The 24,588-nt window shown below is 46.3% G+C and overlaps 1 protein-coding gene across 2 annotated transcripts in view; it reads right to left on the bottom strand.

Annotated features, from left to right (window-relative positions):
* The window catches only part of STIMATE (STIM activating enhancer), a 115,313-nt gene extending 90,983 nt beyond the window's left edge, over positions 1–24,330 (bottom strand). For both annotated transcript variants that reach the window (XR_010186916.1, XM_063940677.1), the window contains exons 1-2: positions 24,000–24,330; positions 971–1,019 (exon numbers count right to left, since the gene is read on the bottom strand). Coding sequence is in view for 1 of the 2 variants with exons in the window: in XM_063940677.1 (XP_063796747.1) it covers positions 971–1,019; positions 24,000–24,147 (197 nt within the window). In the remaining variant the exon portion in view is untranslated. The remainder of the gene's footprint in view (positions 1–970; positions 1,020–23,999) is intronic.
* Between the last annotated feature and the right edge of the window lie 258 nt (positions 24,331–24,588).

A 24,588-nucleotide genomic window follows, 5' to 3' on the forward strand; every position in this document is an offset into this window, starting at 1 on the left:
CGCAACAAAGCCCCTTGCGGGCTCGCTGCCCTCACCATACTGCAGGCTCAGTGGCTCGCCACGGGTTCTATTCCCACTCTATGGGTGTTGTGGACACAGGCGAGTGGGAACAGGCCTGGGCCCCCTGCCGGCATCCTGGTGGCCGGGATCCTGGCGTCGGTATGCTGACAGCCGGGATCCCGACTGCCGGTCACCTGACTACATCCTGTATAAACAGTATGAACAAAACAAGAAAAGAAAAAAAACGTGACTCACATAACAGGGACAAGGTTTAGAAACATTCCAGCACCAGCAGTCATAAGACTCATAAGCAGCAGTACGGCAGAACCCAAAGCTGTGGTGCCATTGCTGGAAGATCATGTATTTGCTTCTAGATCACAGATTTACTACCTGTGCTGGTCTGGAATGTTACTGTATACTGCCTGAGCCTTTGAAGGTTTGTTTTTATGTTATCTTTTTTGCATCACTAATTGCTAAGTATACATCTACCACCTTGATGACATTACGAATGTAATTTTTCACTAAATTTATGGTGCTATTGCAAATAAACCACTGTATTCATGCATTCTATCTAGGATGAAGGGCCGTTAATTATCAATTTGTCTTGCACCCAACCTTACTTGAGACATATACACTTCCCCAGACCCAAGTGATTTTATTACTGTGTGTGTTATATATATATTTATTACACACAAACACAAGCTGTTGCCACAGCTTCACCAGACAGTGAAATCTCTTCTCCCAACATGTTTTTTTTAGTTTGAGGTGGAATAGTTGTATTGCTTTGCATAGGAGCCCTGGCCTAGAAGTGGCTCACGTGGCCAGCAGTGCTATACAGACTGGTGGCAGCATCACCCTCACCCACCACTCACACCAATGTTACTGTGTGCCCTGTGCAAAACAAAATATCCCACCTGGTTGCAGTCAGCATATAGCCTATAATGCAGCATATAAATATCCCAAAACCTACCATATCCTCCAAGGACGTCGCTCATGCTTTGGTTCTCTTAAACGTTTCACTAAAAAACAAAATGCATACAATTAGTAGATTGGCAAGTCACAGTACACAACTTTCAGCATAATGTCGGCATCAAAGCAGCACTAAGCAGCATTATGGTACAGTAAAATTGGATGTCCTGCCATTTTATCAGGACAGAATTTATCATTTTGCCATCAGGGTCCTACTGTGATGCATGGGGTTAGAGAGATCCCTAGGACACTGCTTTCCCTAATTATCACCTGGATGGCAAAACCTGCGCCTTTACAGAAAACCACTGATCATCGCAGGGAGAACACCAGGGAGAGCAAGTTCCCCAATTTGAGAAGTTTCCCATTCAGAGTTGTCTTTGGCTTAGCAAAAAAAGCACAAATCTGCACAATGGAGGTCTTTAAATAAAAAGCATATGCATACATTAATGTCCAACAGAAGTTCGGACACTTGGCTCTGGGCGTTGGGTATGGGATCCCGCCGGTTAGCATACCAACGCCGGAATCCCAGCCGCTAGAATGCTGGCAGGGGGCGAGCGCAACGAAGCCCCTTACATGCTCGGTGGCTCACTGCGCTCATCACAGGTTCTATTCCCACTCTATGCGTGTCGTGGACACCCACAAGTTCGAATAGCCACTGTTAGCTGGGATTCTGGCGTCGGTATTCTGACCTCCAGGATCCTGACTGCCGGCAATGTAACTACATCCCGGTCCTGGTTGGGTGTAAATGTACTTGGTGCATGTACTACTGGTGCAGAACTAAACATATTGGCATACATATACAATTTTTACTAGCTTTTTATTTGAACAGGTTTTTTTGTTTTTGTTTTTTAGATTGACCCCATTGCTTCAGAGATGACTGGGGATTGTCCTCCAAAGATACAGGACGATGAGCCCCAATTGTCCTCCACCTTGAGTGTCAAAAAACAAAAGAAAAAAAAAACAACAAACTTAAATAACAGCCGGTGGGACACCCAGTAGCCACCGGGTTCATCAGGAAATTACAATGTGTAATACTGCTTTAGAATGAGGTATTACCCCTATAGTGTCCAGAAAAAGAGCCCTGATGTGATGTTCTCCTTGAAAGAGGAAAGTACAGATTCTCGCCACTGTTCCAAATATATAAGGAAGCATACCAAGGACTCACATAACAAGGTATAAGGAAATACACGTAAAGGTATCTTTTATCAAGGTGTAGAGACACCTTGATAAAGACCCAGGTGGGTCGAAACAACGTTGGTGCATATAGAGAGTGGACTTTTAATAGTAGCAGTAAGCACCATCACTGTTTTTCTACAAAGGTATGCTGGAGGACTTTTACTAGTGTTACTCTGGATATTCACCAGTGTTAAATTCGTTTACACCTGACTTAAAAGGACTTCAGTAGCCGTTGAGGATTTAAGCACTGTTATCTGCCTTACTGTGAAAATTTTAATGTATTTCGGATTTTATAAATTTTTGGAAGAAATCAAATACCTCCACAAATCAGAAATGGGGGAGTTTCATGTAAAAGATACCTTTATACGTGGAATTCACACCAAATTTTAGAATTGAAGTCCTATTGCTGCTGTGTCATAATGGAACTAGCATGCCTTCTGTATAAATTACAACGCAGGAAGGTGTTATTAAAAGGGTTTGCAGTGTTGCAGCTCTCCAGTCCTCATGTGGGGAAAATCTGAGTGTGTCAGCCTGAACACAGCCATCAATCCTGCAGGAGTCATGACAAACCTTTTCCACACTGAGGAAAGCATCATTTATATAGCGCACACATATTCCGCAGCGCTTCACAGAGATTCCTGGATTGCCACTGGACTGCCAGTATTACATTATTCTTATTGATAATATTAGACACAATTTTACACACAAAGCACCATAGTGCCAGGGTGGAGGGAATTTAGACCTAGACACACACATCATGCCTCACACTTAACCTGGCTAGGCGTAATCAAACATTTGGCATTAAGCACAAACACAAAATACAATAGTGAAAAATATATTTTGTACACAAGTTCACTTACTTATCATTTGTATACTTTTATTTTATTGTAAGCAACTTTTGTTTGCTCTTTGTCTGTTTCCTGTTATTTACCATTTGTAATCAGTGAAAAGGTCACTGATAAAACAACTGGATGGGTCTGCTTTGTAAATGCCTGCTGGGTTTACAGTGTACACAAACCTCAGGGATATACTGTAGAACACTGTTTGTACAGTAAGATGTCCCTAAGCAAGCTTTTAAGTAATACAGGTCTGTTTATGAAGACCTCTTGCTAAATGAAAATATGCATCACAGCTTTTTGCAGCAAAACGGACTGCTGATTAATTTGATATATGACACTTGAATATTGCGTTTGACAGTCTGTTTACAGAGCAGAACAGAACAGAACTTGTATTGGAAAAAAGCTGCAGCTGCTACATTGTAGCAATTCGTATACAGATTCAGAGACTCCGTCGCACACAGATATACATATAGAAAATTAATCAGTAGAGTCTCCTTGTGCACCCTAGTTGCATAGCACTTCAACTAAGATGCATTTTTTCAACAACAACAAAAAGACACGCAACAACAGACTATTCCCTGGATAATGCCGCAATGGTGTTTCTCATGGTACGGACAAATTAAGTTGGTAATCCAGTAGGAAAAGGATTGATTGTTGGTGGTAGGCTGAAAGTTAGTATAAAAAAAATAAAATAAAAAGTATATTTAATAGAGTAATTATTATTATTATTTATTTAAATGCAATTGTTTCATTTTCTGGACAGAGCTACAATAATTCTATTGCTACAAAATCTTATTGGAGGGTAAAATGCATGCTTTATTGCAAAATACACATGTAATATACCATATACTAAATACAGCCTGTGCACTATGCACACATATGAAGGGTTGTGATTTTTATGTACCGTATATACTCGAGTATAAGTCAACCCGAATATAAGCCGAGGCACCTCATTTTACCACAAAAACCTGGGAAAACTTATTGACTCGAGTATAAGCCTAGGGTGGGAAATGCAGCTCTAGCCGTACACAGCCCTCATAGTGCCAGATATGCCCCAACAGTGCCAGATATGCCCTCATGCTGCCAGATATGCCCCACAGTGCCAGATATGCCCTCATGCTTCCAGCTATGCCCCACAGTGCCAGATGTGCCAGATATGCCCTCATGCTGCCAGATATGCCCCACAGTGCCAGATATACCCTCATGCTGCCAGATATGCCCCACAGTGCCAGTTTGTTACTTACCCTCCGTCGCTCCTGCGCTGTCCCGTCGCTCCCGCGCTGTCTTCTGAAGGAGGGACACGGAGGGCACAACGCGCGGCTCTCCTGTGTACCTCCTGCGTCTCTGGCGGCAGCGGCGTGTGTGTGTTAAAGGAAGTGCCGGTTCGTGCACTTCCTTTAACACACACTCCGCTGCCGCCGGAGACGCAGGAGGGACACAGGAGAGCAGCGCGCTGTGCCCTCCGTGTCCCTCCTAAATACCCACTCGAGTATAAGCCGAAGTGGCTTTTTCAGCACAAAAAAAAAGGTGCTGAAAAAGTCGGCTTATACTCGAGTATATACGGTAATCTGCTACACCCTGATAATACAAAACTTGCCCAGCTTCATGCAGTTTCCAAGTGTAGAACACACAAAAAAAATTTTTTTTAAAAATGTATAGTAGTGTTTTAAGGTAACAAAAACCAGCAGTGCTCTAGATAAATATAAATCACAATTTCATAAAACAATATTTCAAATACCATTTTGAGTGCCTTCTTTTCTAAAAGCTATCACTTATTTTAAAGCTCCACCCCCTTTTTGTTTGTCTGTTAGTTCAGGCATCACGTAAAATCTACTGGGTAAATTTGGATTGTTTTCACTATTGCAGTGGTTCCCAAACTTTTTTTAATCACAGCACCCTTGAGTGTCAGAATTTTTTCACGGCACCCCTAGGCCAAATGTTTCTTTGAGAATTTTAGAAAACAATAAGTACATTATGTTTATGTGTCATCCTTAGTTTCTTTAGTGTGTTGCGGGACAATATATGCTTTTGTTTGTCCTCATATTTTATAATTGGCAGCCACAAGCACTGGTTTTGTCTATTACTTTGACCAAAAATAGTTTGAATTGGTCCTGGCCCACTAATCCAAGGCACCCCTGCTAGTGTCCTGAGGCACCCCAGGGTGCCTACTAGGCACACAGTTTGGGAATCACTGGCTTAATGACATAAGGCCTAATTCAGACCTGATCGTAGCAGTAAATTTGTTAGCAGATGGGCAAAGCCATGTACACTGCAGGGGGGGGGGGGGGGCAGATATAACATGTGCAGAGAGAGTTAGATTTGGGTGGGTTATATTGTTTCCATGCAGGGTAAATACTGGCTGCTTTATTTATACACTGTAATTTAGATTTCAGTTTTAACACATCCCACCCAAATCTAACTCTCTCTGCGCATGTTTTATCTGACGCTTGTCCAGGAAGACGCAACCATGGGACACACATTGCCCGATCACCGACCTTCTAAGTAACTATGGTCATACAGCATGGCTGTAGGAAGTAAGACACCGGAGCAATGTTTACTGCTTACAGGATAGCAAATGCTGGCTCTGACGAACATTTGCAACACGCCTGCGCTTTAGTAGCAACCCCTTCCTCATATCCACCCATAAATGGTCCCTGTCAAGCACTCTGCGAATAAACCCTCCCTGTAATCGTTGTCACACGACCACTTGGCACATGTGTTGTGCGACTCATGCGCGGTGGCAACAAATAAAAAATTGCTCCACTATGTAGAACACGGACTATGCATCTATATCTGAATCAGGCCCACGGTGTAGAGAAACCACCATGTAACATAAAAATCAACGTGGACAGGATGCACACATATAGCAATAAAAAGGGTTCCTAAAGAATCTACAAAAGTTGATGAATGTGTATTTAGCCTGACCAGTGCCGTGGTAACTCAAGCTTTCTGCACAAAGTGGAGTAAACTGTGTGGGGCCTATTAGCAGTCACCCATATGAATGGAGAGGATGAAAAGCTTAGCTGCACAAGGTCAATGTTACAATGGTTCAGCTCAATGGCAGTGTTTAGGCTCCAGTTATCACAAGTGATAACCGTATGCCTCATTGAGAGTAGCTCGCAAACCTGATGGATTGGCACATGCGCAGAATCTGTACTGCGCATGCGCCAGCCTTCTACTGCAAGATCTCTCACAGTTCCCCCGAAGCCGCAGCCTGGTTGACAGGTTTTGGACATTTGGGGTTGGGGATAGCCAGCGTTCCCGAAAACGGAGGGATTTCTTGACCTCAGCTACAGAGCTGTGACGACCAATCTGAGTAGCCTCAGGCTCACTCAGATGGGCAATGTTTTCTCAGAGGGAACAGATGCTGCGTCTTAGGACAACAGCAGATCAGAGAAGCAGACAGGGGACCAAAGACGCAGCAGTTATGTGAACCGAGTATATCTCTGAACCAGACCCCTAGTCTGCTTCTCTTCAGTGGATGTGAAGAGATGGTCGTAAGCTCTGAAGGTGACTGATAAATAATGCTGGTAAAGAAAAACTCCTTGATAAACTACTGAAAGTGCTCATGCTTGACACAGTAATATAGAGCAAAAATAATCCCCCATTAGAATGGATGTGTGGGACTAGTGGTTTGGAGGTAGAGTGATAGCAGTTAAAAATCACAATGAGTTTCATTGTTTAAAACACAATTGCATCATAAGGAAATAGTAACTATGAGACACCAGACATATGTTACAATAAAGGGACTTATTATGGCTCCTCATTCAGAATGGAACTGCATATCGTGAACCCATTCCACCAATATAATTTAGAACAAGAGCAATAACATCTCCACAATTTCAAAAAATTATCAAGAAAACACAAAATGGGCAACATAAGCAACATATAGACGTTATGGTAAGAACTTACCGTTGATAACGTGATTTCTCTTATGTCCACAGGTATCCACAGGATAACATTGGGATATGGTTGAGCGACAGCGGAAATGGCACCAACACGGTCACGAGCTTTCTGGCCTCCCAGGATGCATCGGGGCTTCACCATATAATCCCGCCCACTGACTCAGTCAAATCAGTTCTTTCCACAGTGATTTAGGCAGGAGCATCAGGTAGAAACCTATTTAGGCGATAAGAACACACATGCACACCCTTCCATACAAGAAGGAAGAGGTTTAGTGATTGTCAAGATCCTCAAATCAGGTGCGTCAGGGTGGGACCCCTGTGGATACCTGTACACATAAGAGAAATCACGTTATCAACGGTAAGTTCTTACCATAACGTCTATTTCTCTGGCTGGGTCCACAGGATTATATTGGGATTCCCACAGCCAATTTTAGTGGTGTGGATGCTCCCGATTACACAGGTGGACCTTTCGCCCGAAGTCTGCGTCATGAGAGGCAAAAGTATCCAAGGCATAATGTCTAATGAATGCGTTTATGGAAGACCATGTGGCTGCCTTCCATATCTGTTCTGCTGAAGCACCCTGTTGTGCTGCCCATGAAGGACCTACCTTACGTGTAGAGTGAGCAGAGACATTAGCCGGAGTAGGGAGATCTGCATGAGAATAAGCTTCTGATATTACCATTCGGAGCCATCTCGCCAGCGTCTGTTTACTAGCAGGCCATCCTGTTCTATGAAATCCATAGAGGATGAAGAGAGAATCTGTTTTCCTGATGGCACTAGTACGATCTACGTAGATTCTTAATGCTCGGACTACGTCCAGCGACGCTTCTCCCGCAGTCCCGATACCTGAAAAGCTGGGCCTACAATCTCTTCATTAAGGTGAAACTTTGAAACCACCTTTGGAAGATAACCAGATCTAGTTCTGAGAACTGCTCTGTCTGGAAAAAAAAACTTAGGAAAGGAGACTTACACGATAACGCTCCTAAATCTGACACTCTTCTGGCTGACGCCATTGCCAGTAAAAAAAAAACAAAAAAAACACTTTAGCCGTTAACCATTTAAGATCTGCTCTGTTAAGCGGTTCAAACGGAGGACCCTGGAGGAATTTAAGAACTAAATTCAAATCCCAGAGAGCTGCAGGAGGAACAAATGGAGGTTGAATATGTACAACTCCCTGAAAGAAAGTACGTACATACTGTAAATCAGCAATCTTATGCTGAAACCATACAGTTAACGCTGATACTTGAACTCTCAAGGAAGCAACTTTCAAACCTTTATCCAATCCTGCTTGAAGGAAATCCAAAATCCTGGATACTTTAAAAGATCTTGGATTCAAACTTTTTCCAGTACACCAATGAATATAGGCTTGCCATATTCTAGGATACACACGAGCTGAAGAAGGCTTTCTTGCTCTAAGTATAGTTGGGATTACTTGTTTCGAAAATCCTCTAGCTTCTAATACCGCATTCACATCGCAAATGCCGGATCCTACCCGGTAAGACAAACGTGTACTTACCGGGTGGGATCCGGCATTTGCGCTCCTCTGCTGGCTTTCCGACCAGGCAATATACCGGGTCGGTTGCCATAGCAGCGGAGGGAGCAGCAGCAGCAGGGGCGGGGGTGGAGGCGGCACCGGGAGATGAGCTCATCTCCTGCGCCGCCTCTGCCTATGCTGTGAATGGGAGCAGATTCGCATCGGACCGGCTCCCATTCACACTGCGCCTGACCCGGTAATCAACCCGGTAAGAACCCTTCTTTTTTACCGGGTTGAATTACCGGGTCAGGCGACCCGCTAATTCACAATTGGACCTTTCACATCGCACACGGACCCGTTTCGACACGGCAATATGCCGTGTCGGTACCCGGTTTTCAGTGCGATGTGAGAGGGGTGTAAGATAGTGGTTTCAACAGCTACGCCGTCAAAGACCGACGATCCAGATGACTGTGACAACAAGGACCCTGCATTAGCAGATCTGAACGTTGAGGGAGCAATATTGGTGCTTCCACGGACATTCTCAGTAGATCTGTGTACCAATGCCTTCTTGGCCAAGCTGGAGCTATTAGAATTATTGCTCCCTTTGCTTGCTTTATTTTTCTCACTACTCTGGGTAACAGAGATATTGGAGGGAACAGATATGCCAGACAAAATTTCCATTCCACTGACAGTGCGTCTACAAGGACCGCCCTGGGATCCTTTGTTCTCAATCCGTACTTCGGAACTTCGTTGTTTAGACGAGACGCCATGAGGTCTATCTCTGGTAGACCCCATTTGTTCACTATTGTCTGAAACACTTCTGGGTGTAATGCCCATTCGGTTTCCAGAATGGTGTGTCGACTGAGAAAATCCACTTCCCAGTTCAGTACACCTGGGACAAACACCGCTGACAATGCTGGGAGATGGAGTTCCGCCCATGTTAGAATGGGAGTTACTTCTTCCATCAATCTTTTGCTGTGAGTTCCTCCTTGAGGATTAAGGTACGCTACTGCTGTCGCATTGTCTGAGCGAATCTGGACCGGTCTTCCTTGCAGACTGTCCTTTGACTGAGCTAGAGCCATATAAATGGCCCTTATTTCCAACAGATTTATTGGCAGGCGACTTTCCCTTGCAGTCCATTTTCCCTGGAACCAAAGGCTTCCGAGTACCGCACCCCAGCCTTGCAGACTGGCATCTGTTGTCAGGACTTGCCATTCTTTTATCCAAAAGGGTCTCCCCTTGTTTAAATGGTCTGTCTGTAGCCACCACGCTAGAGACCTTTTTACGTTTACTGGAAACTTTATCATGTTTTTTTATTGTCTGATGATTTCCGTTCCATTTGGTCAGAATAAGGTGCTGTAATGGTCTGGAGTGGAATTGCGCATATTCCACCATGTCGAAGGTTGATACCATCAGACCCAACAGTCGCATTGCTGCATGGACTGTCATTGTCTGGGCGTGCAACGCTTCCCGAGTCATGACCTGCACCTTGACCATCTTTTTCTGTGGTAGAAAAACTCTCTGTAGATCTGAATCCAATACGGCCCCCAAATGGACCATCCGCTGTGACGGATTCAGAGACGACTTTTCCCAATTTATGAGCCACCCGTGTCTCTGTATTATTGTCTGTTGAAGATGGCTCAAAAGTAACTCCTGCGAATGTGCTAGGATTAACAGCTCGTCGAGGTACGGGAATATTCTTATCCCCTGCTTGCGGAGATAAGATGCCATAACCACCATATTCTTGGTAAACACCCTGGGAGCTGTTGCTAGCCCGAAGGGCAAGGCTTGGAACTGAAAATTTTCCTGGAGACAGTGCTATAGGCACATGTAGGTAAGCATCCTGTACATCCAGAGATACCATGTAATCTCCCGGTTCCATAGCTAACATTATGGAGCGTAATGTCTCCATGTGGAACTTTGGGATCCAAATGTATTTGTTTAAAATTTTCAGATTGAGAATTGGTCGAAATGACCCATTTGGCTTCTGGATCAGAAATAGATTGGAGTAAAACCCCTGTCCCCTTTGTGATGGAGGTACTGGGACAATCACACCTGACTGCAGTAATTTTTGGACTGCTTCTTGCAGGGCATTGGCCTTCGACTCTATACGAGACGGGCTGGTGCAAAAAAATCTTTGAGGAGGCTGCCTCCTGAATGGGAACCCATACCCCTGAGATACCACCTTCTGCACCCAAGCATCTGTTGTTGACTGTTGCCATATGTGTGCAAAATGAAGGAGTCGGCCCCCGACCCTGGAATCCTCCAGGCGGAGGCCCGTCTCTTCAGGCTGATGGTTTCTGTTCAGGCTTGTAAGCTGGCTTTCTGCTAGCCCATTGCTTCCTACCCCTGGCCGCTCTATTGGACTGGGGCTGCTTAGACTTCTCTTTAGCTTTCGCTTTGCTTTGCCACCGAAATGAGCGAAACTTTGAGCCCTAGTCTTAGGGTTATAAGTAGACGGAAATCGGACCTTTTTTGATTTAGCCTCTGATTCTAGGATATCAGATAATGGTTTCCCAAACAATATATTACCAATGAAAGGCAATGCTTCCAATTCTTTCTTGGACTCCGCATCTGCTTTCCAGGTACGTAGCCAAACTGCTCTACGAGCGGCTATTGTCAAGGCTGAAGCTTTAGAAGCAACTGTACCCATATCAATTGCTGCTTCTTCGAAGTATTGGGCAGATTGTCTTAAACGGCTTAAAAGATCCTCTTGCTCCCTATTAGGAGAAGAGAGGCCATTCTCTAGTTCCTCTATCCATTCGCCCATTTCCTTTGCTACCCATGCCGAAGCCATAGCAGGTCTTACCACTGCTCTTACTCGAGAAAATAAATTTTTCAAGAAACTATCTACCCTTCTGTCTGTGACATCATTTAGTGAGGTAGATGACAGTGGTAAAGCAGATTTATGCACAAGTCGCAGTACATGTGCATCTACTTTTGGAGGAACTTCTCTTTTCGAACAATCCACAGCTGGAAATGGATAATAAGAATTCCATCTTTTCGGAATCTTATACCTTTTACTGGGCGTTGCCCAAGACTCTTCCATCATTTCCATCAGCTCATCTGACGCTGGGAATTCAGTTTTAACTGTCTTTGTTCGTTTAAATACAGGTGCTTTAGACTATGACACTGTCTTGGCTGGCTCTTCCAAAGAGAGAACAGCATTCACAGCATCAATAAGTTCAGCTACATCCTCTGAACTAAAACTCTGCGACTGATCATCATACGGAGTATTTGAATATACTGTATCATCATCTGTTGTATCATCTTGTGTAGTCTGCCACATAGACGCATCTGTCTTAGTCTTACCTATCCCTTGGTTGCTTGTAGAGGCTACTGGAACCAAGCCGTAGGAAGGGAGCTGCATGTATGGGTTAATAGTGTAACCTAACCCTTGAGGTAGTGCTACCGGAGTTAACCTGTCCGCTATTGAAGACAAAGTCTTTGCGAACATATTCCATGGTGGCTCTGTTGGTTGTTGAACCAAATCCTGTTTTTTTCTTTGCTGAAAAGCAAAACAGTTCGCACACAACCCCTCATACGTGACCAACTGGTCCATACCAAATATCCCTGTCTTACAGGATAAGAATGTTAGGGATGTAGGAGTGCCTGATAAATTTTCCTCGTCACTTTTGCCGCTCACCGACATGGTAATAATCTGTTAATGACGACACAATTTGTGACTGAAAATCACCTATATATGGATATATAGAAGTGAGATCAATCTGACCACAACCGTGCACCTGATTTGAAGGTCAGAACAGGACTGACGACACAGAAAAGTCAGCACACACACTAGCAGTCAGTCACATGTTAAGGCATTAGACATTGTCATACAAGAATACAACTTACAAGTAAGTAGGAAAATTGTACTTCTGTTTTAACTGGTTCTTTTTCAAATATAACATGCAGAAACACAGTAATAAACAGATCTCATATGCAATATGTACTAAAAATTAACAATTCATACTAACAAGTAGAGAGAATTTTTAGTACTGTATACCCTTCCTCCGTAGAGCGGGATACAGGGAGACTGACCACACTTCCATATCCAAGCAAATGCGCTCGTAAGACGCTGAGTGGATTCAGACGCTACTGATGTACACTACCGCTCCTGATAACTGATGAAGGACACAGTCACTCACTGACGGACACAGTCACTCAGCGACTTCCACGTGTATGCAGACGCTAAGGCCTGCGACTCGGTCTAGGTGGGATCTCTAGTGTACACAACCGCAGCGTCTAAGCTGCGACCGAGTACCCTCGTGGTAGCGTCTGAGACGGAAGTGAGGTCATTCAGTTCATGGACGGGAGACGCGCGGAAACTGGTCATGAACTCGGAGGAGGGGTGGCCAGGAAATCGTCTGAATCCCCCTGTTGACTTAAACTCTAAGGATCGCGGCCTCTACCTAGTCCTGGCGCCTATGATCCCTAGAGCGTAGCGCTGTCGCACTCGAGATGTTCGGCGCATCAACACACTGTTTGTAGTCTCCACCAATACAGTGTAGCTGTGTCCGGACCCCCCTAGTAAGAGGAAATCCATAGACTTACCTTCCCCCCATGCTCCGGCCACAGCCTGGTTATGGCTGCTGGACCTGCTAGAACATCCGACACAGACGCCTGTCGAGACAGCACTGTACCACGAAGGTAAGCGTTGTTGCGACCCGGTGAGGAGTTGTTGGAGCGACTCTTTCCAGTATGCGTTTAAGACGCTGTTAAGAAAAGTCGCTCAAAAAAAACATAGCAAGTCTATAAAAATAACATAATAAAAGCTTCAGGCTGCTTTATTCTCAGCAGCCCTGTGACCATGGTCCGGCTTCCTGCCGCACCAAGCAAAAAACTGATTTGACCGAGTCAGTGAGCGGGATTATATGGTGAAGCCCTGATGCATCCTGGGATGCCAGAAAGCTCGTGACTGTGTTGGTGCCATTTCCGCTGTCGCTCAACCATATCCCAATGTTATCCTGTGGATAATCCTGTGGACCTAGCCAGAGAAAATTGGATTTGTAAAGATCGCTAATACAGAAGACTTATAAATTTGCCTATACAGTGCATACTGTATACAGGATTATAAAATATCGGGAAAAGTCCAAAATATCATAAGGAAGCAAGAAAACATCTCATAAGAGAATCTTTCATTATAAGCTTACATAATCACACAGATTTCTTTAAAGTGAAAATATATGCGCAAGATTCATATTTAAAATGATTATGGCCAACTAATATGTTTAGCCATACCAAGCGACAGTCCGAAAATGGAGCAGTGAGCCAGATAGCTGGGTTATAAAGATAATATTACCTAGTAAAGAACCAGGTAAAAGAGCTAACTTCCAACGTTTTCAATAATTCAGAGACCTCAAGAACACTACTTTAGAATGTAAGCCAGGCATTCCCAACCACGGTCCTCAAGGCACACCAACAGTGCAGGTTTTAGTGATATCCAGGCTTCAGCACAGGTGACAATTAGTAGCTCAGTTATTTTGGTTTAACCATCTGTGCTGCAGCCTGGATATCACTAAAACCTGCACTGTTGGCGTGCCTTGAGGACCGTGGTTGGGAATGCCTGATGTAAGCTCTCATGAGCAGGGTCCTCTTCCCTCATGTGCTTATCCTCTTCTTACTTTAACTATCTTCGACTGCACCAAATCCCGCGGTTTTCTGCCACCCTGATACTTATGTCAGTGTCATCTGCTGATGTAGCTCTCTGTTTATTTACCCTGTACTTGCCCTATATTGTCTCCAACTGTAAAGGCCCATACACATTAGACGACGTCGTCTAAAATTTCCCCCTCCCGGGCCGGCTGGTCGGCGGCCGACTGTACACACTGAGCGATATGACCGCTCATATCGCTCAGTGAAGTCATGCCTCCGCCAGCCCTGCATGCAGGTCGTGGACGACAGTCCAGATCCTGCATGCATGCCCTACCGACCGCGACGATCGTTGCCGACCCACAGGGCCACACATCGGTCGTTGCTGGCGGCATACACACTTGCCGATAAACTGAGCGACGTCGCTCAGGGAGGGGGAAAATGAGGCTCATGTTATCGGCAAGTGTGTATGGACCTTAAAGGCCCGTACACACTAGTCAACATAGCAAATAAACATCGCTCATTTTGACCCTTCCTTAGCGACATCGTTTACTAGTGTTCAGCCTAGGCAGTTTTAGCAGGGCACCGCGCCCTGCCCAATTATTTAAGGACAAAACACACCCTGCCCTTTCTGCGGCGCCCTGCTAAAACTTCCGCCCGCTTCCTGCCCTCACAGCGTGTAAAGATGCCACGCGCATGCGCGTGGCTTCCATTCAAGCTGAGAGAGACCCCAAAAGTGACGCCACCGGCCGCCCAAGCCCCCTTTTTTACGCCTGCGGGCTGAACCGCTCACTTTTCTTACCCGCAATGACCCCGCCCCTATTTTGCATGGCCACGCCCCCTTTACGGCACGCCCCTCTAGGTCCAGCACCCTGCCCGGATTCTAGAGTGAACACTAGTTTACAATATCAACTAGTGTGCAAGCGGCCCTGCGGGTTGTTAACGACAATTCAGGGGTCTATTCAATTCTGGTCGGAACTGCCGTCTAGTTGGAAAGATGGCAGTTTGACTTTTTTTTTAGGTCGAATCATGATTCGACCTATTCAATGGGGCTGCCGTTTTTCAGACTTGTCGGAAAACAGGTGGATCGGCGGATTAGTCGTGGATCCACACGTTTTGTCGGCTTTGCAGCCAAATCAGACAGGTTTTTGGTCCGTTTTCGCAATGTCAATCCGACTTTAAAAAAAAGTCGGATTGACATTGTCAGAAACGGCCGAAAACTGTCGAATTTGGCCTCAAATTTAATACTTAACTGTCGGATCTGACATCAATTGAATAGACCACTTAGATTCATCGTCCAAAGCCGCACGCTCCGGCCGGCCGCGGCATGATGTCATTGTGCGATATCACACAGTCTGTATGCCCCTTAGGGGTCGATTCAATTCTACGACAGTTGAACAGCGCTGGGAATTAGCTCCCGTCGCTATTCAATTCAGCTCAAGTTAAGTCGGTGAATGCCCGTCCTCTCGGATTTAACAGGTTGATTTGTCAGGAGAACGGGCAGTCTCCGACTTAACTCCCCGCCGCGTCGCTGACAACCGACAGAATCAGCCTCATGCCGGCCACACGGCAGCACTTTCATCAGCTTTCCTCTCGCAACCCCCAGGGGTGAGAGAAGAATTAAGTGTCACTTGGCGCTGTGTTGACTAGCACCGGGAGCTAATTCCCGGCGCAATTCAACTGTCAAAGAATTGAATCAACCCCATAGTGGTTAACTGCAAAACACAGGACAGGTCACAATGGGAACAAAAATCTAAATGAATGAAATGACACAAAATAATGAGATCTCATGGAAACTTCAGTTTCCATTCAGCTGTAACAACAGCTCTGCACAGATCCCTTTCTAACAAGCAAGTAGCAGCTGTTTTTACAAGAACTGAATTTACGGGAGAAAGTTGCAACGTAGCTCAGTTTGCAGGACTACACCCTTACTGCTAGCACAAAGCAGTCATAACTGTAAAGCTAAAGCAATAACACCTATCATACTAAAACAGGCACCTTAAGCAGGAATCAATCTTTTGGCAATCTTGTTAAAGAGAATTCTGCTACGAAGCCAGCACTCAAAGCGGATTTCTGTGCCTCAGAAGGCTTGAACAGAATACCACAGTAAGTAGGGCTTTCTGGGTGTGGTTCATTAGGTCGACATGAGTTAGGTCGACATACATTGGGGCGACGTGATTTATTTTATTTATTTTTTTACTTTTTCTGGTGTTGTTTTCTTCTAAAAGTGACGGGGAACCCCAATTAGTGCGCTGTAACCCTTCGCATGCTTCGGGCACAGTTACCATTCCCAATTGTAGTCCACCTTTTTCCATGTCGACCTAATGACCATGTCGGCCTAGTGATCATGTAAACATAATGCATGTCGACCAAATATGGTCGACCTAATGACCGCCATCCGGGCTTTCTGACCTTATTGCAGCTGCTGCAAACACATTAACCCACAGGTCTGGCCATGTATCCCGAAATCTATGGGTTAACACGGGTTAGCCACAGATTTAAATGGTGTGTAATTTAATAGGTTCAGGCGTAAGAGTCAGAGGCTATAGCACTTTTCCTTGTGAGGTAAGTATCAAGTCTAATTGAATCTGACCCACACATAAACACTGTTACCTTATATCTCATTGTGCTTTAACATCTCGATATATTCAATTCCAAGCTTGGGCACATATACACAGAAGAGTAATCACTAGATTGTAAGCGCTCAAGATCAGGGACCTCCAAACTGCTACACTACAGTGTCTGCCTGGTAATTGCTTTGTTTTAAGCATCCCCTGCATTCCCCACTGGCACGTATAAGTTACATAATGTGAACACCACAAAATGTCACAGCAGAATAGAACTATTTAAAAGGGTCAATATATTATATCAATAGTAATCGGTTCCGCTACAATGAAAACAAGATTTCAACTACAGAAGCAGGCTAAACAAAGGTTATAGAGGTCTATTTATTAACATTATTTTAGTATCACCTGAATGTATAAAAGGGCATGAAAAACTGCTCCAAACCCTTTAATCCACATCGAATTCCCCACTTATAATGGGAAATGTGATGTGGACAAATTTACTAAAAAAAAATAAAAAAATAAAAATAGAAAAAAAAAAAAAAAAAAATGAAAAAAATACCACAGTGTGCCCTGTGATAATCTCGCCAGCTCAGGCTGGCGAGATCACAGGGCAGCACTGCGATAGGGAGGCAGAGAAAGCTGAGCGGGACTGGGCTCCAGTGATCAGCTATGTGTGTCTGATGGACACACAAGCTGATCAAAGTGTAAAAAGGAAAAAAGTTAAAACAAAAACCATACTCACCTGTCCAGGGAGTCGGTGTCCGCTGGGCCGGTGAGCGCTGCCGGGCCCCCCGTCCCCCATGTGCTGCAATGTGACCCTGGCGCAGTAAAGTGACGCTGCAAAGCGGCTGCGCACTTCACAGCAGCACACAGGATCCAGCGCTGATCAACTCCATGGACTTGTAAGTATATTGATCTGCTGGGGGAGGGGGGTCCACATCGCGCAGGGGTAGTCGCGACCGGGGTGGAGGGGGTTCGTCGACGGGTGGCAGCAGCAGCGATGTCGGCGGCACATGCGCAGCAGGACATTGTGGTATTTTTTACGAAAAATACCCCGATTATGCTGCGAAGTGTCATCGCAGGGACAGAGCTTGACCGCAAGCTCTGTCCCTGTAAGCGATAATTGATACATAAGCGATAATAAGAATTTACTTACCGATAATTCTATTTCTCGGAGTCCGTAGTGGATGCTGGGGTTCCTGAAAGGACCATGGGGAATAGCGGCTCCGCAGGAGACAGGGCACAAAAGTAAAGCTTTTACAGGTCAGGTGGTGTGTACTGGCTCCTCCCCCTATGACCCTCCTCCAGACTCCAGTTAGGTACTGTGCCCGGACGAGCGTACACAATAAGGGAGGATTTTGAATCCCGGGTAAGACTCATACCAGCCACACCAATCACACCGTACAACTTGTGATCTAAACCCAGTTAACAGTATGATAACAGAGGAGCCTCTGAAAGATGGCTTCCTAAACAATAACCCGAATTAGTTAACAATAACTATGTACAAGTATTGCAGATAATCCGCACTTGGGATGGGCGCCCAGCATCCACTACGGACTCCGAGAAATAGAATTATCGGTAAGTAAATTCTTATTTTCTCTATCGTCCTAAGTGGATGCTGGGGTTCCTGAAAGGACCATGGGGATTATACCAAAGCTCCCAAACGGGCGGGAGAGTGCGGATGACTCTGCAGCACCGAATGAGAGAACTCCAGGTCCTCCTTTTCCAGGGTATCAAATTTGTAAAAATTTACAAACGTGTTCTCCCCTGACCACGTAGCTGCTCGGCAGAGTTGTAATGCCGAGACCCCTCGGGCAGCCGCCCAAGATGAGCCCACCTTCCTTGCGGAATGGGCCTTAACAGATTTAGGCTGTGGCAGGCCTGCCACAGAATGTACAAGTTGAATTTTGTTACAAATCCAACGAGCAATCGACTGCTTAGAAGCAGGTGCACCCAACTTGTTGGGTGCATACAGTATAAACAGCGAGTCAGATTTTCTGACTCCAGCCGTCCTTTAAATGTATATTTTTAAGGCTCTGACAACGTCCAACAACTTGGAGTCCTTCAAGTCGTCTGTAGCCGCAGGCACTACAATAGGCTGGTTCAGGTGAAACGCTGATACCACCTTAGGGAGAAAATGCGGACGCGTCCGCAGCTCTGCCCTATGTCGAATGGAAAATTTAAATAAGGGCTTTTATAAAACAAAAGCCGCCAGTTCAGATACTCTCCCGGCCGAAGCCAGGGCCAGTAACATAGTCACTTTCCATGTGAGATATTTCAAATCCACATTCTTTAGTGGTTCAAACCAATTGGATTTGAGGAAATCTAAAACTACATTTAGATCCCACGGTGCCACCTTAGGCACCACAGGAGGCTGTATATGCAGTACTCCTTTGATAAAAATCTGGACCTCAGGGACTGAGGCCAATTCTTTTTGGAAGAATATTGATAGGGCCGAAATTTGAACCTTAATAGATCCCAATTTGAGACCCATAGACAATCCTGCTTGCAGGAAATGTAGGAAAACGACCCAGTTGAAATTCCTCCATCGGAGCACTCCGCTACTCGCACCACGCAACATATTTTCGCCAAATCCGGCGATAATGCTTCGCGGTGACTTCCTTCCTTGCCTTTATCAAGGTAGGAATGACTTCTTCTGGAATGCCTTTTCCTTTTAGGATCTGGCATTCAAACGCCATGCCGTCAAACGCAGCCGCGGTAAGTCTTGAAAAAGACAAGGACCCTGCTGAAGCAGGTCCCTTCTCAGAAGTAGAGGCCACGGATCGTCCGTGACCATCTCTTGAAGTTCCGGGTACCAAGTCCTTCTTGGCCAATCCGGAGCCACTAGTCTTACTCCTCTTTGCCGTATAATCCTCAATACCTTTGGTATGAGAGGCAGAGGAGGAAACACATATACCGACTGGTACACCCAAGGTGTTACCAGCGCGTCCACAGCTATTGCCTGCGGATCTCTTGACCTGGCGCAATACCTGTCCAGTGTTTTGTTGAGGCGAGACGCCATCATGTCCACCATTGGTTTTACCCAACGGTTTAATAGCATGTGGAAAACTTCTGGATGAAGTCCCCACTCTCCCGGGTGAAGGTCGTGTCTGCTGAGGAAGTCTGCTTCCCAGTTGTCCACGCCCGGGATGAATACTGCTGACAGTGCTATCACGTGATTCTCCGCCCAGCGAAGGATCCTGGCAGCTTCTGCCATTGCCCTCCTGCTTCTTGTGCCGCCCTGTCTGTTTACATGGGCGACTGCCGTGATGTTGTCCGACTGGATCAACACCGGTCTTCCTTGAAGCAGAGGTTCCGCCTGGCTTAGAGCATTGTAGATTGCTCTTAGTTCCAGAATGCTTATGTGAAGAGACTTTTTCAGGCTCGACCACACTCCCTGGAAATTTCTTCCCTGTGTGACTGCTCCCCAGCCTCTCAGGCTGGCATCCGTGGTCACCAGGATCCAATCCTGCATGCCGAATCTGCGGCCCTCCAATAGATGAGCCTCCTGCAACCACCACAGAAGGGATACCCTTGTCCTCGGCGACAGGGTTATCCGCAGGTGCATCTGAAGATGCGACCCTGACCATTTGTCCAACAGATCCCTTTGCATGGAATCTGCCGAAAGGGATTGCTTCGTAAGAAGCTACCATTTTTTCCCAGGACTCTTGTGCATTGATGTACAGACACCTTTCTTGGTTTTAGGAGGTTCCTGACCAGGTCAGATAACTCCTTGGCTTTTTCTTCGGGAAGAAAAACCTTTTTCTGAACTGTGTCCAGAATCATCCCCAGGAACAGCAGACGAGTTGTCGGCATTAATTGGGATTTTGGAATATTCAGAATCCATCCGTGCTGCTTTAGCACCTCTTGAGATAGTGCTAAACCCATCTCTAGCTGTTCTCTGGACCTTGCCCTTATTAGGAGATCGTCCAAGTATGGGATAATTAATACGCCTTTTCTTCGAAGAAGAAATATTATCTCGGCCATTACCTTTGTAAAGACCCGAGGTGCCGTGGACAAACCAAACGGCAGCGTCTGAAACTGATAGTGACAGTTTTGTACAACGAACCTGAGGTACCCCTGGTGTGAGGGGTAATTGGAACGTGGAGATACGCATCCTTGATGTCCAAGGATACCATAAAGTCCCCTTCTTCCAGGTTCGCTATCACTGCTCTGAGTGACTCCATCTTGAACTTGAACTTCTTTATGTACAGGTTCAAGGACTTCAGATTTAGAATAGGCCTTACCGAGCCATCCGGCTTCGGTACCACAAAAAGAGTGGAATAATACCCCTTCCCTTGTTGTAGAAGAGGTACCTTGACTATCACCTGCTGAGAATACAGCTTGTGAATGGCTTCCAAAACCGTCTCCCTTTCTGAGGAGGACGTTGGTAAAGCAGACTTCAGGAAACGGCGAGGTGGCTCTGTCTCTAATTTCAACCTGTACCCCTGAGATATTATCTGCAGGATCCAGGGATTTACCTGCGAGTGAGCCCACTGCGCGCTGTTAATTCTTGAGACGACCGCCTACCGCCCCCGAGTCCGCTTGCGAGGCCCCAGCGTCATGCTGAGGCTTTTGTAGAAGCCGGGGAGGGCTTCTGTTCCTGGGAAGGAGCTGCCTGTTGCTGTCTCTTCCCTCGTCCTCTGCCTCGTGGCAGATATGAATAGCCCTTTGCTCTCTTATTTTTAAAGGAACGAAAGGGCTGCGGTTGAAAGGTCGGTGCCTTTTTCTGTTGGGGAGTGACTTGAGGTAGAAAGGTGGATTTCCCGGCCGTAGCCGTGGCCACCAAATCCGATAGACCGACCCCAAATAACTCCTCTACGCATCGCCTGTCCACTGTCGTGTCCATAAAGCTCTTCTGGCCGAAATGGACATAGCACTTACCCGTGATGCCAGTGTGCAGATATCTCTCTGTGCATCACGCATATAAAGAAATGCATCCTTTATTTGTTCTAACGACAGTAAAATATTGTCCCTGTCCAGGGTATCAATATTTTCGATCAGGGACTCTGACCAAACTACCCCAGCACTGCACATCCAGGCAGTCGCAATAGCTGGTCGTAGTATAACACCTGCATGTGTGTATATACCTTTTTGGATATTTTCCATCCTCCTATCTGATGGATCTTTAAGTGCGGCCGTCTCAGGAGAGGGTAACGCCACTTGTTTTGATAAGCGTGTTAGCGCTTTGTCCACCCTAGGAGGTGTTTCCCAGCGCTCCCTAACCTCTGGCGGGAAAGGGTATAAAGCCAATAACTTCTTTGAAATTAGTAGTTTTTTATCGGGGCACCCCACGCTTCATCACACACGTCATTTAATTCTTCTGATTCGGTAAAAACTACTGGTAGTTTTTTCACACCCCACATAATACCCTGTTTAGTGGTACCTGTAGTATCAGCTAAATGTAACATCTCCTTTATTGCCAAAATCATATAACGTGTGGTCCTACTGGAAAATACGGTTGATTCGTCACCTTCACCACCGGAATCAGTGCCTGTGTCTGGGTCTGTGTCGACCGACTGAGGCAAGGGGCGTTTTACAGCCCCTGACGGTGTTTGAGGCGCCTGGACAGGCACTAATTGAGTGTCCGGCCGCCTCATGTCGGCAAACGACTGCTTAAGCGAGTTGACGCTATCCCGTAATTCCACAAATAAAGGCATCCATTCTGGTGTCGACCCCCTAGGAGGTGACATCCTCATATTTGGCAATTGCTCCGCCTCCACACCAATAACGTCCTCATACATGTCGACACACACGTACCGACACACAGCAGACACACAGGGAATGCTCTATACGAAGACAGGACCCACTAGCCCTTTGGGGAGACAGAGGGAGAGTCTGCCAGCACACACCAAAAAACGCTATATATGACAGGGATAGCCTTATGATTAAGTGCTCCCTTATAGCTGCTTTTATATTAATATATTGCCATTTATTTTGCCCCCCCTCTCTGTTATACCCTGTTTCTGTAGTGCAGTGCAGGGGAGAGACCTGGGAGCCTTCCTGACCAGCGGAGCTGTGACAGAAAATGGCGCCGTGTGCTGAGGAGATAGGCCCCGCCCCTTTTTCGGCGGGCTCGTCTTCCGCTATTTAGTACATTTAGGCAGGGGTAAATATCTCCATATAGCCTCTGGGGCTATATGTGAGGTATTTTTAGCCTTTTTAAAGGTTTTCATTTGCCTCCCAGGGCGCCCCCCTCCCAGCGCCCTGCACCCTCAGTGACAGCGTGTGAAGTGTGCTGAGAGGAAAATGGCGCACAGCTGCAGTGCTGTGCGCTACCTTAAGAAGACTGCAGGAGTCTTCAGCCGCCGATTCTGGACCTCTTCTTGCTTCAGCATCTGTGAGGGGGCCGGCGGCGTGGCTCCGGTGACCATCCAGGCTGTACCTGTGATCGTCCCTCTGGAGCTTCATGTCCAGTAGCCAAGAAGCCAATCCATCCTGCACGCAGGTGAGTTCACTTCTTCTCCCCTCTGTCCCTCGTTGCAGTGATCCTGTTGCCAGCAGGAATCACTGTAAAATAAAAAACCTAAGCTAAACTCTCTAAGCAGCTCTTTATGAGAGCCACCTAGAATTGCACCCTTCTCGGCCGGGCACAAAAATCTAACTGGAGTCTGGAGGAGGGTCATAGGGGGAGGAGCCAGTACACACCACCTGACCTGTAAAAGCTTTACTTTTGTGCCCTGTCTCCTGCGGAGCCGCTATTCCCCATGGTCCTTTCAGGAACCCCAGCATCCACTTAGGACGATAGAGAAAATTGATAATCAATTATCGCAGTGTGAGTTTGGGGGACTTTATCACCTGTCATCCGCATCCTGGATGTGGATGGTGATAAATAGGCCCGATAGACTGTTAGCAGGAGCCTCCTTTCCCTTTGTTATTACCAAGTCTTATTTCACTCCCTGTTGTAGAGTGCTACGGAATATGGCGGCGTTATATAAATGTTAATAAATGTAAGAAAAGCCATGCCTGCAACAGTGCCTGAGGGCAGCGACCTGCACAGCCGTCTACACAATACACACACCACAGGAGAGGGGAGCAGTGATCATGTGTATACACACTCACAGCCATCTACACAATACACAGCAGAGGGGAGCAGTGATCATGTGTATACACACTCACAGCCATCTACACAATACACAGCAGAGGGGAGCAGTGATCATGTGTATACACACTCACAGCCATCTACACAATACACACACCACAGGAGATGGGAGCAGTGATCATGTGTATACACACTCACAGCCATCTACACAATACACACACCACAGGAGATGGGAGCAGTGATCATGTGTATACACACTCACAGCCATCTACACAATACACACACCACAGCAGAGGGGAGCAGTGATCATGTGTATACACACTCCCTGCTTCACGTACATATATCCCTAATTACTGTCCAACGGTACGTCTCCGTACACCGCACATACAGTGCACAGAAAGGGCTATACCATAAGGAAGGTCCTGGTATACTCACACATAAGGATGCTGAAGGCCATCACCGCCAGCAGTCCCTGCAAGAAGATGCCAAAACTGCCCATAAGGGCCCCATTGCGACAGCCTGGGCCTGAGCTGGTGGGGTCGGTGCCTGAGGTCAGGCTCTTATTCCCGGTAAGAGGGGACATGGCTCCGTTACCGGGCCCGGCGCCAGCCCCAGCTGGTCACCGCGGCAACCACAGGACGGTAGCCGAGAGGGAACGTGTCATATCTGCGTCTCAGAGGAAGGCGTCGGGCGGTGGGGAAGGGGTCAGAGTGTCCGGGGGCGGTGCTTCTGTCAGAGCGGCACGTAAGGGGGCGGAGTCTCTCTGCAATGTCACGCCCAGACTGTGCAGAGGGAGGAGCTGCGGCTCAGGCAGTGACAGTGTTTGTTTCTGCAGTCACTGAATGCTCCGTTGTATTAACCCCTGCGAGCCCATTGATTCACAGTCTAATTACCATATTTGTCTAATACGTCTTCTAAAAACCTCCTTCCTTTCACCGTATATACACCCCTTCCGTTCCCCAAAGATACACCCCTTTCCTTTCCCCGAAGATACACTAATTCCTTTCCCCAGCTATGCACCCTA

Source organism: Pseudophryne corroboree, chromosome 9 (assembly GCF_028390025.1).
Source record: "Pseudophryne corroboree isolate aPseCor3 chromosome 9, aPseCor3.hap2, whole genome shotgun sequence".
NCBI classification, from domain to species: domain Eukaryota; kingdom Metazoa; phylum Chordata; class Amphibia; order Anura; family Myobatrachidae; genus Pseudophryne; species Pseudophryne corroboree.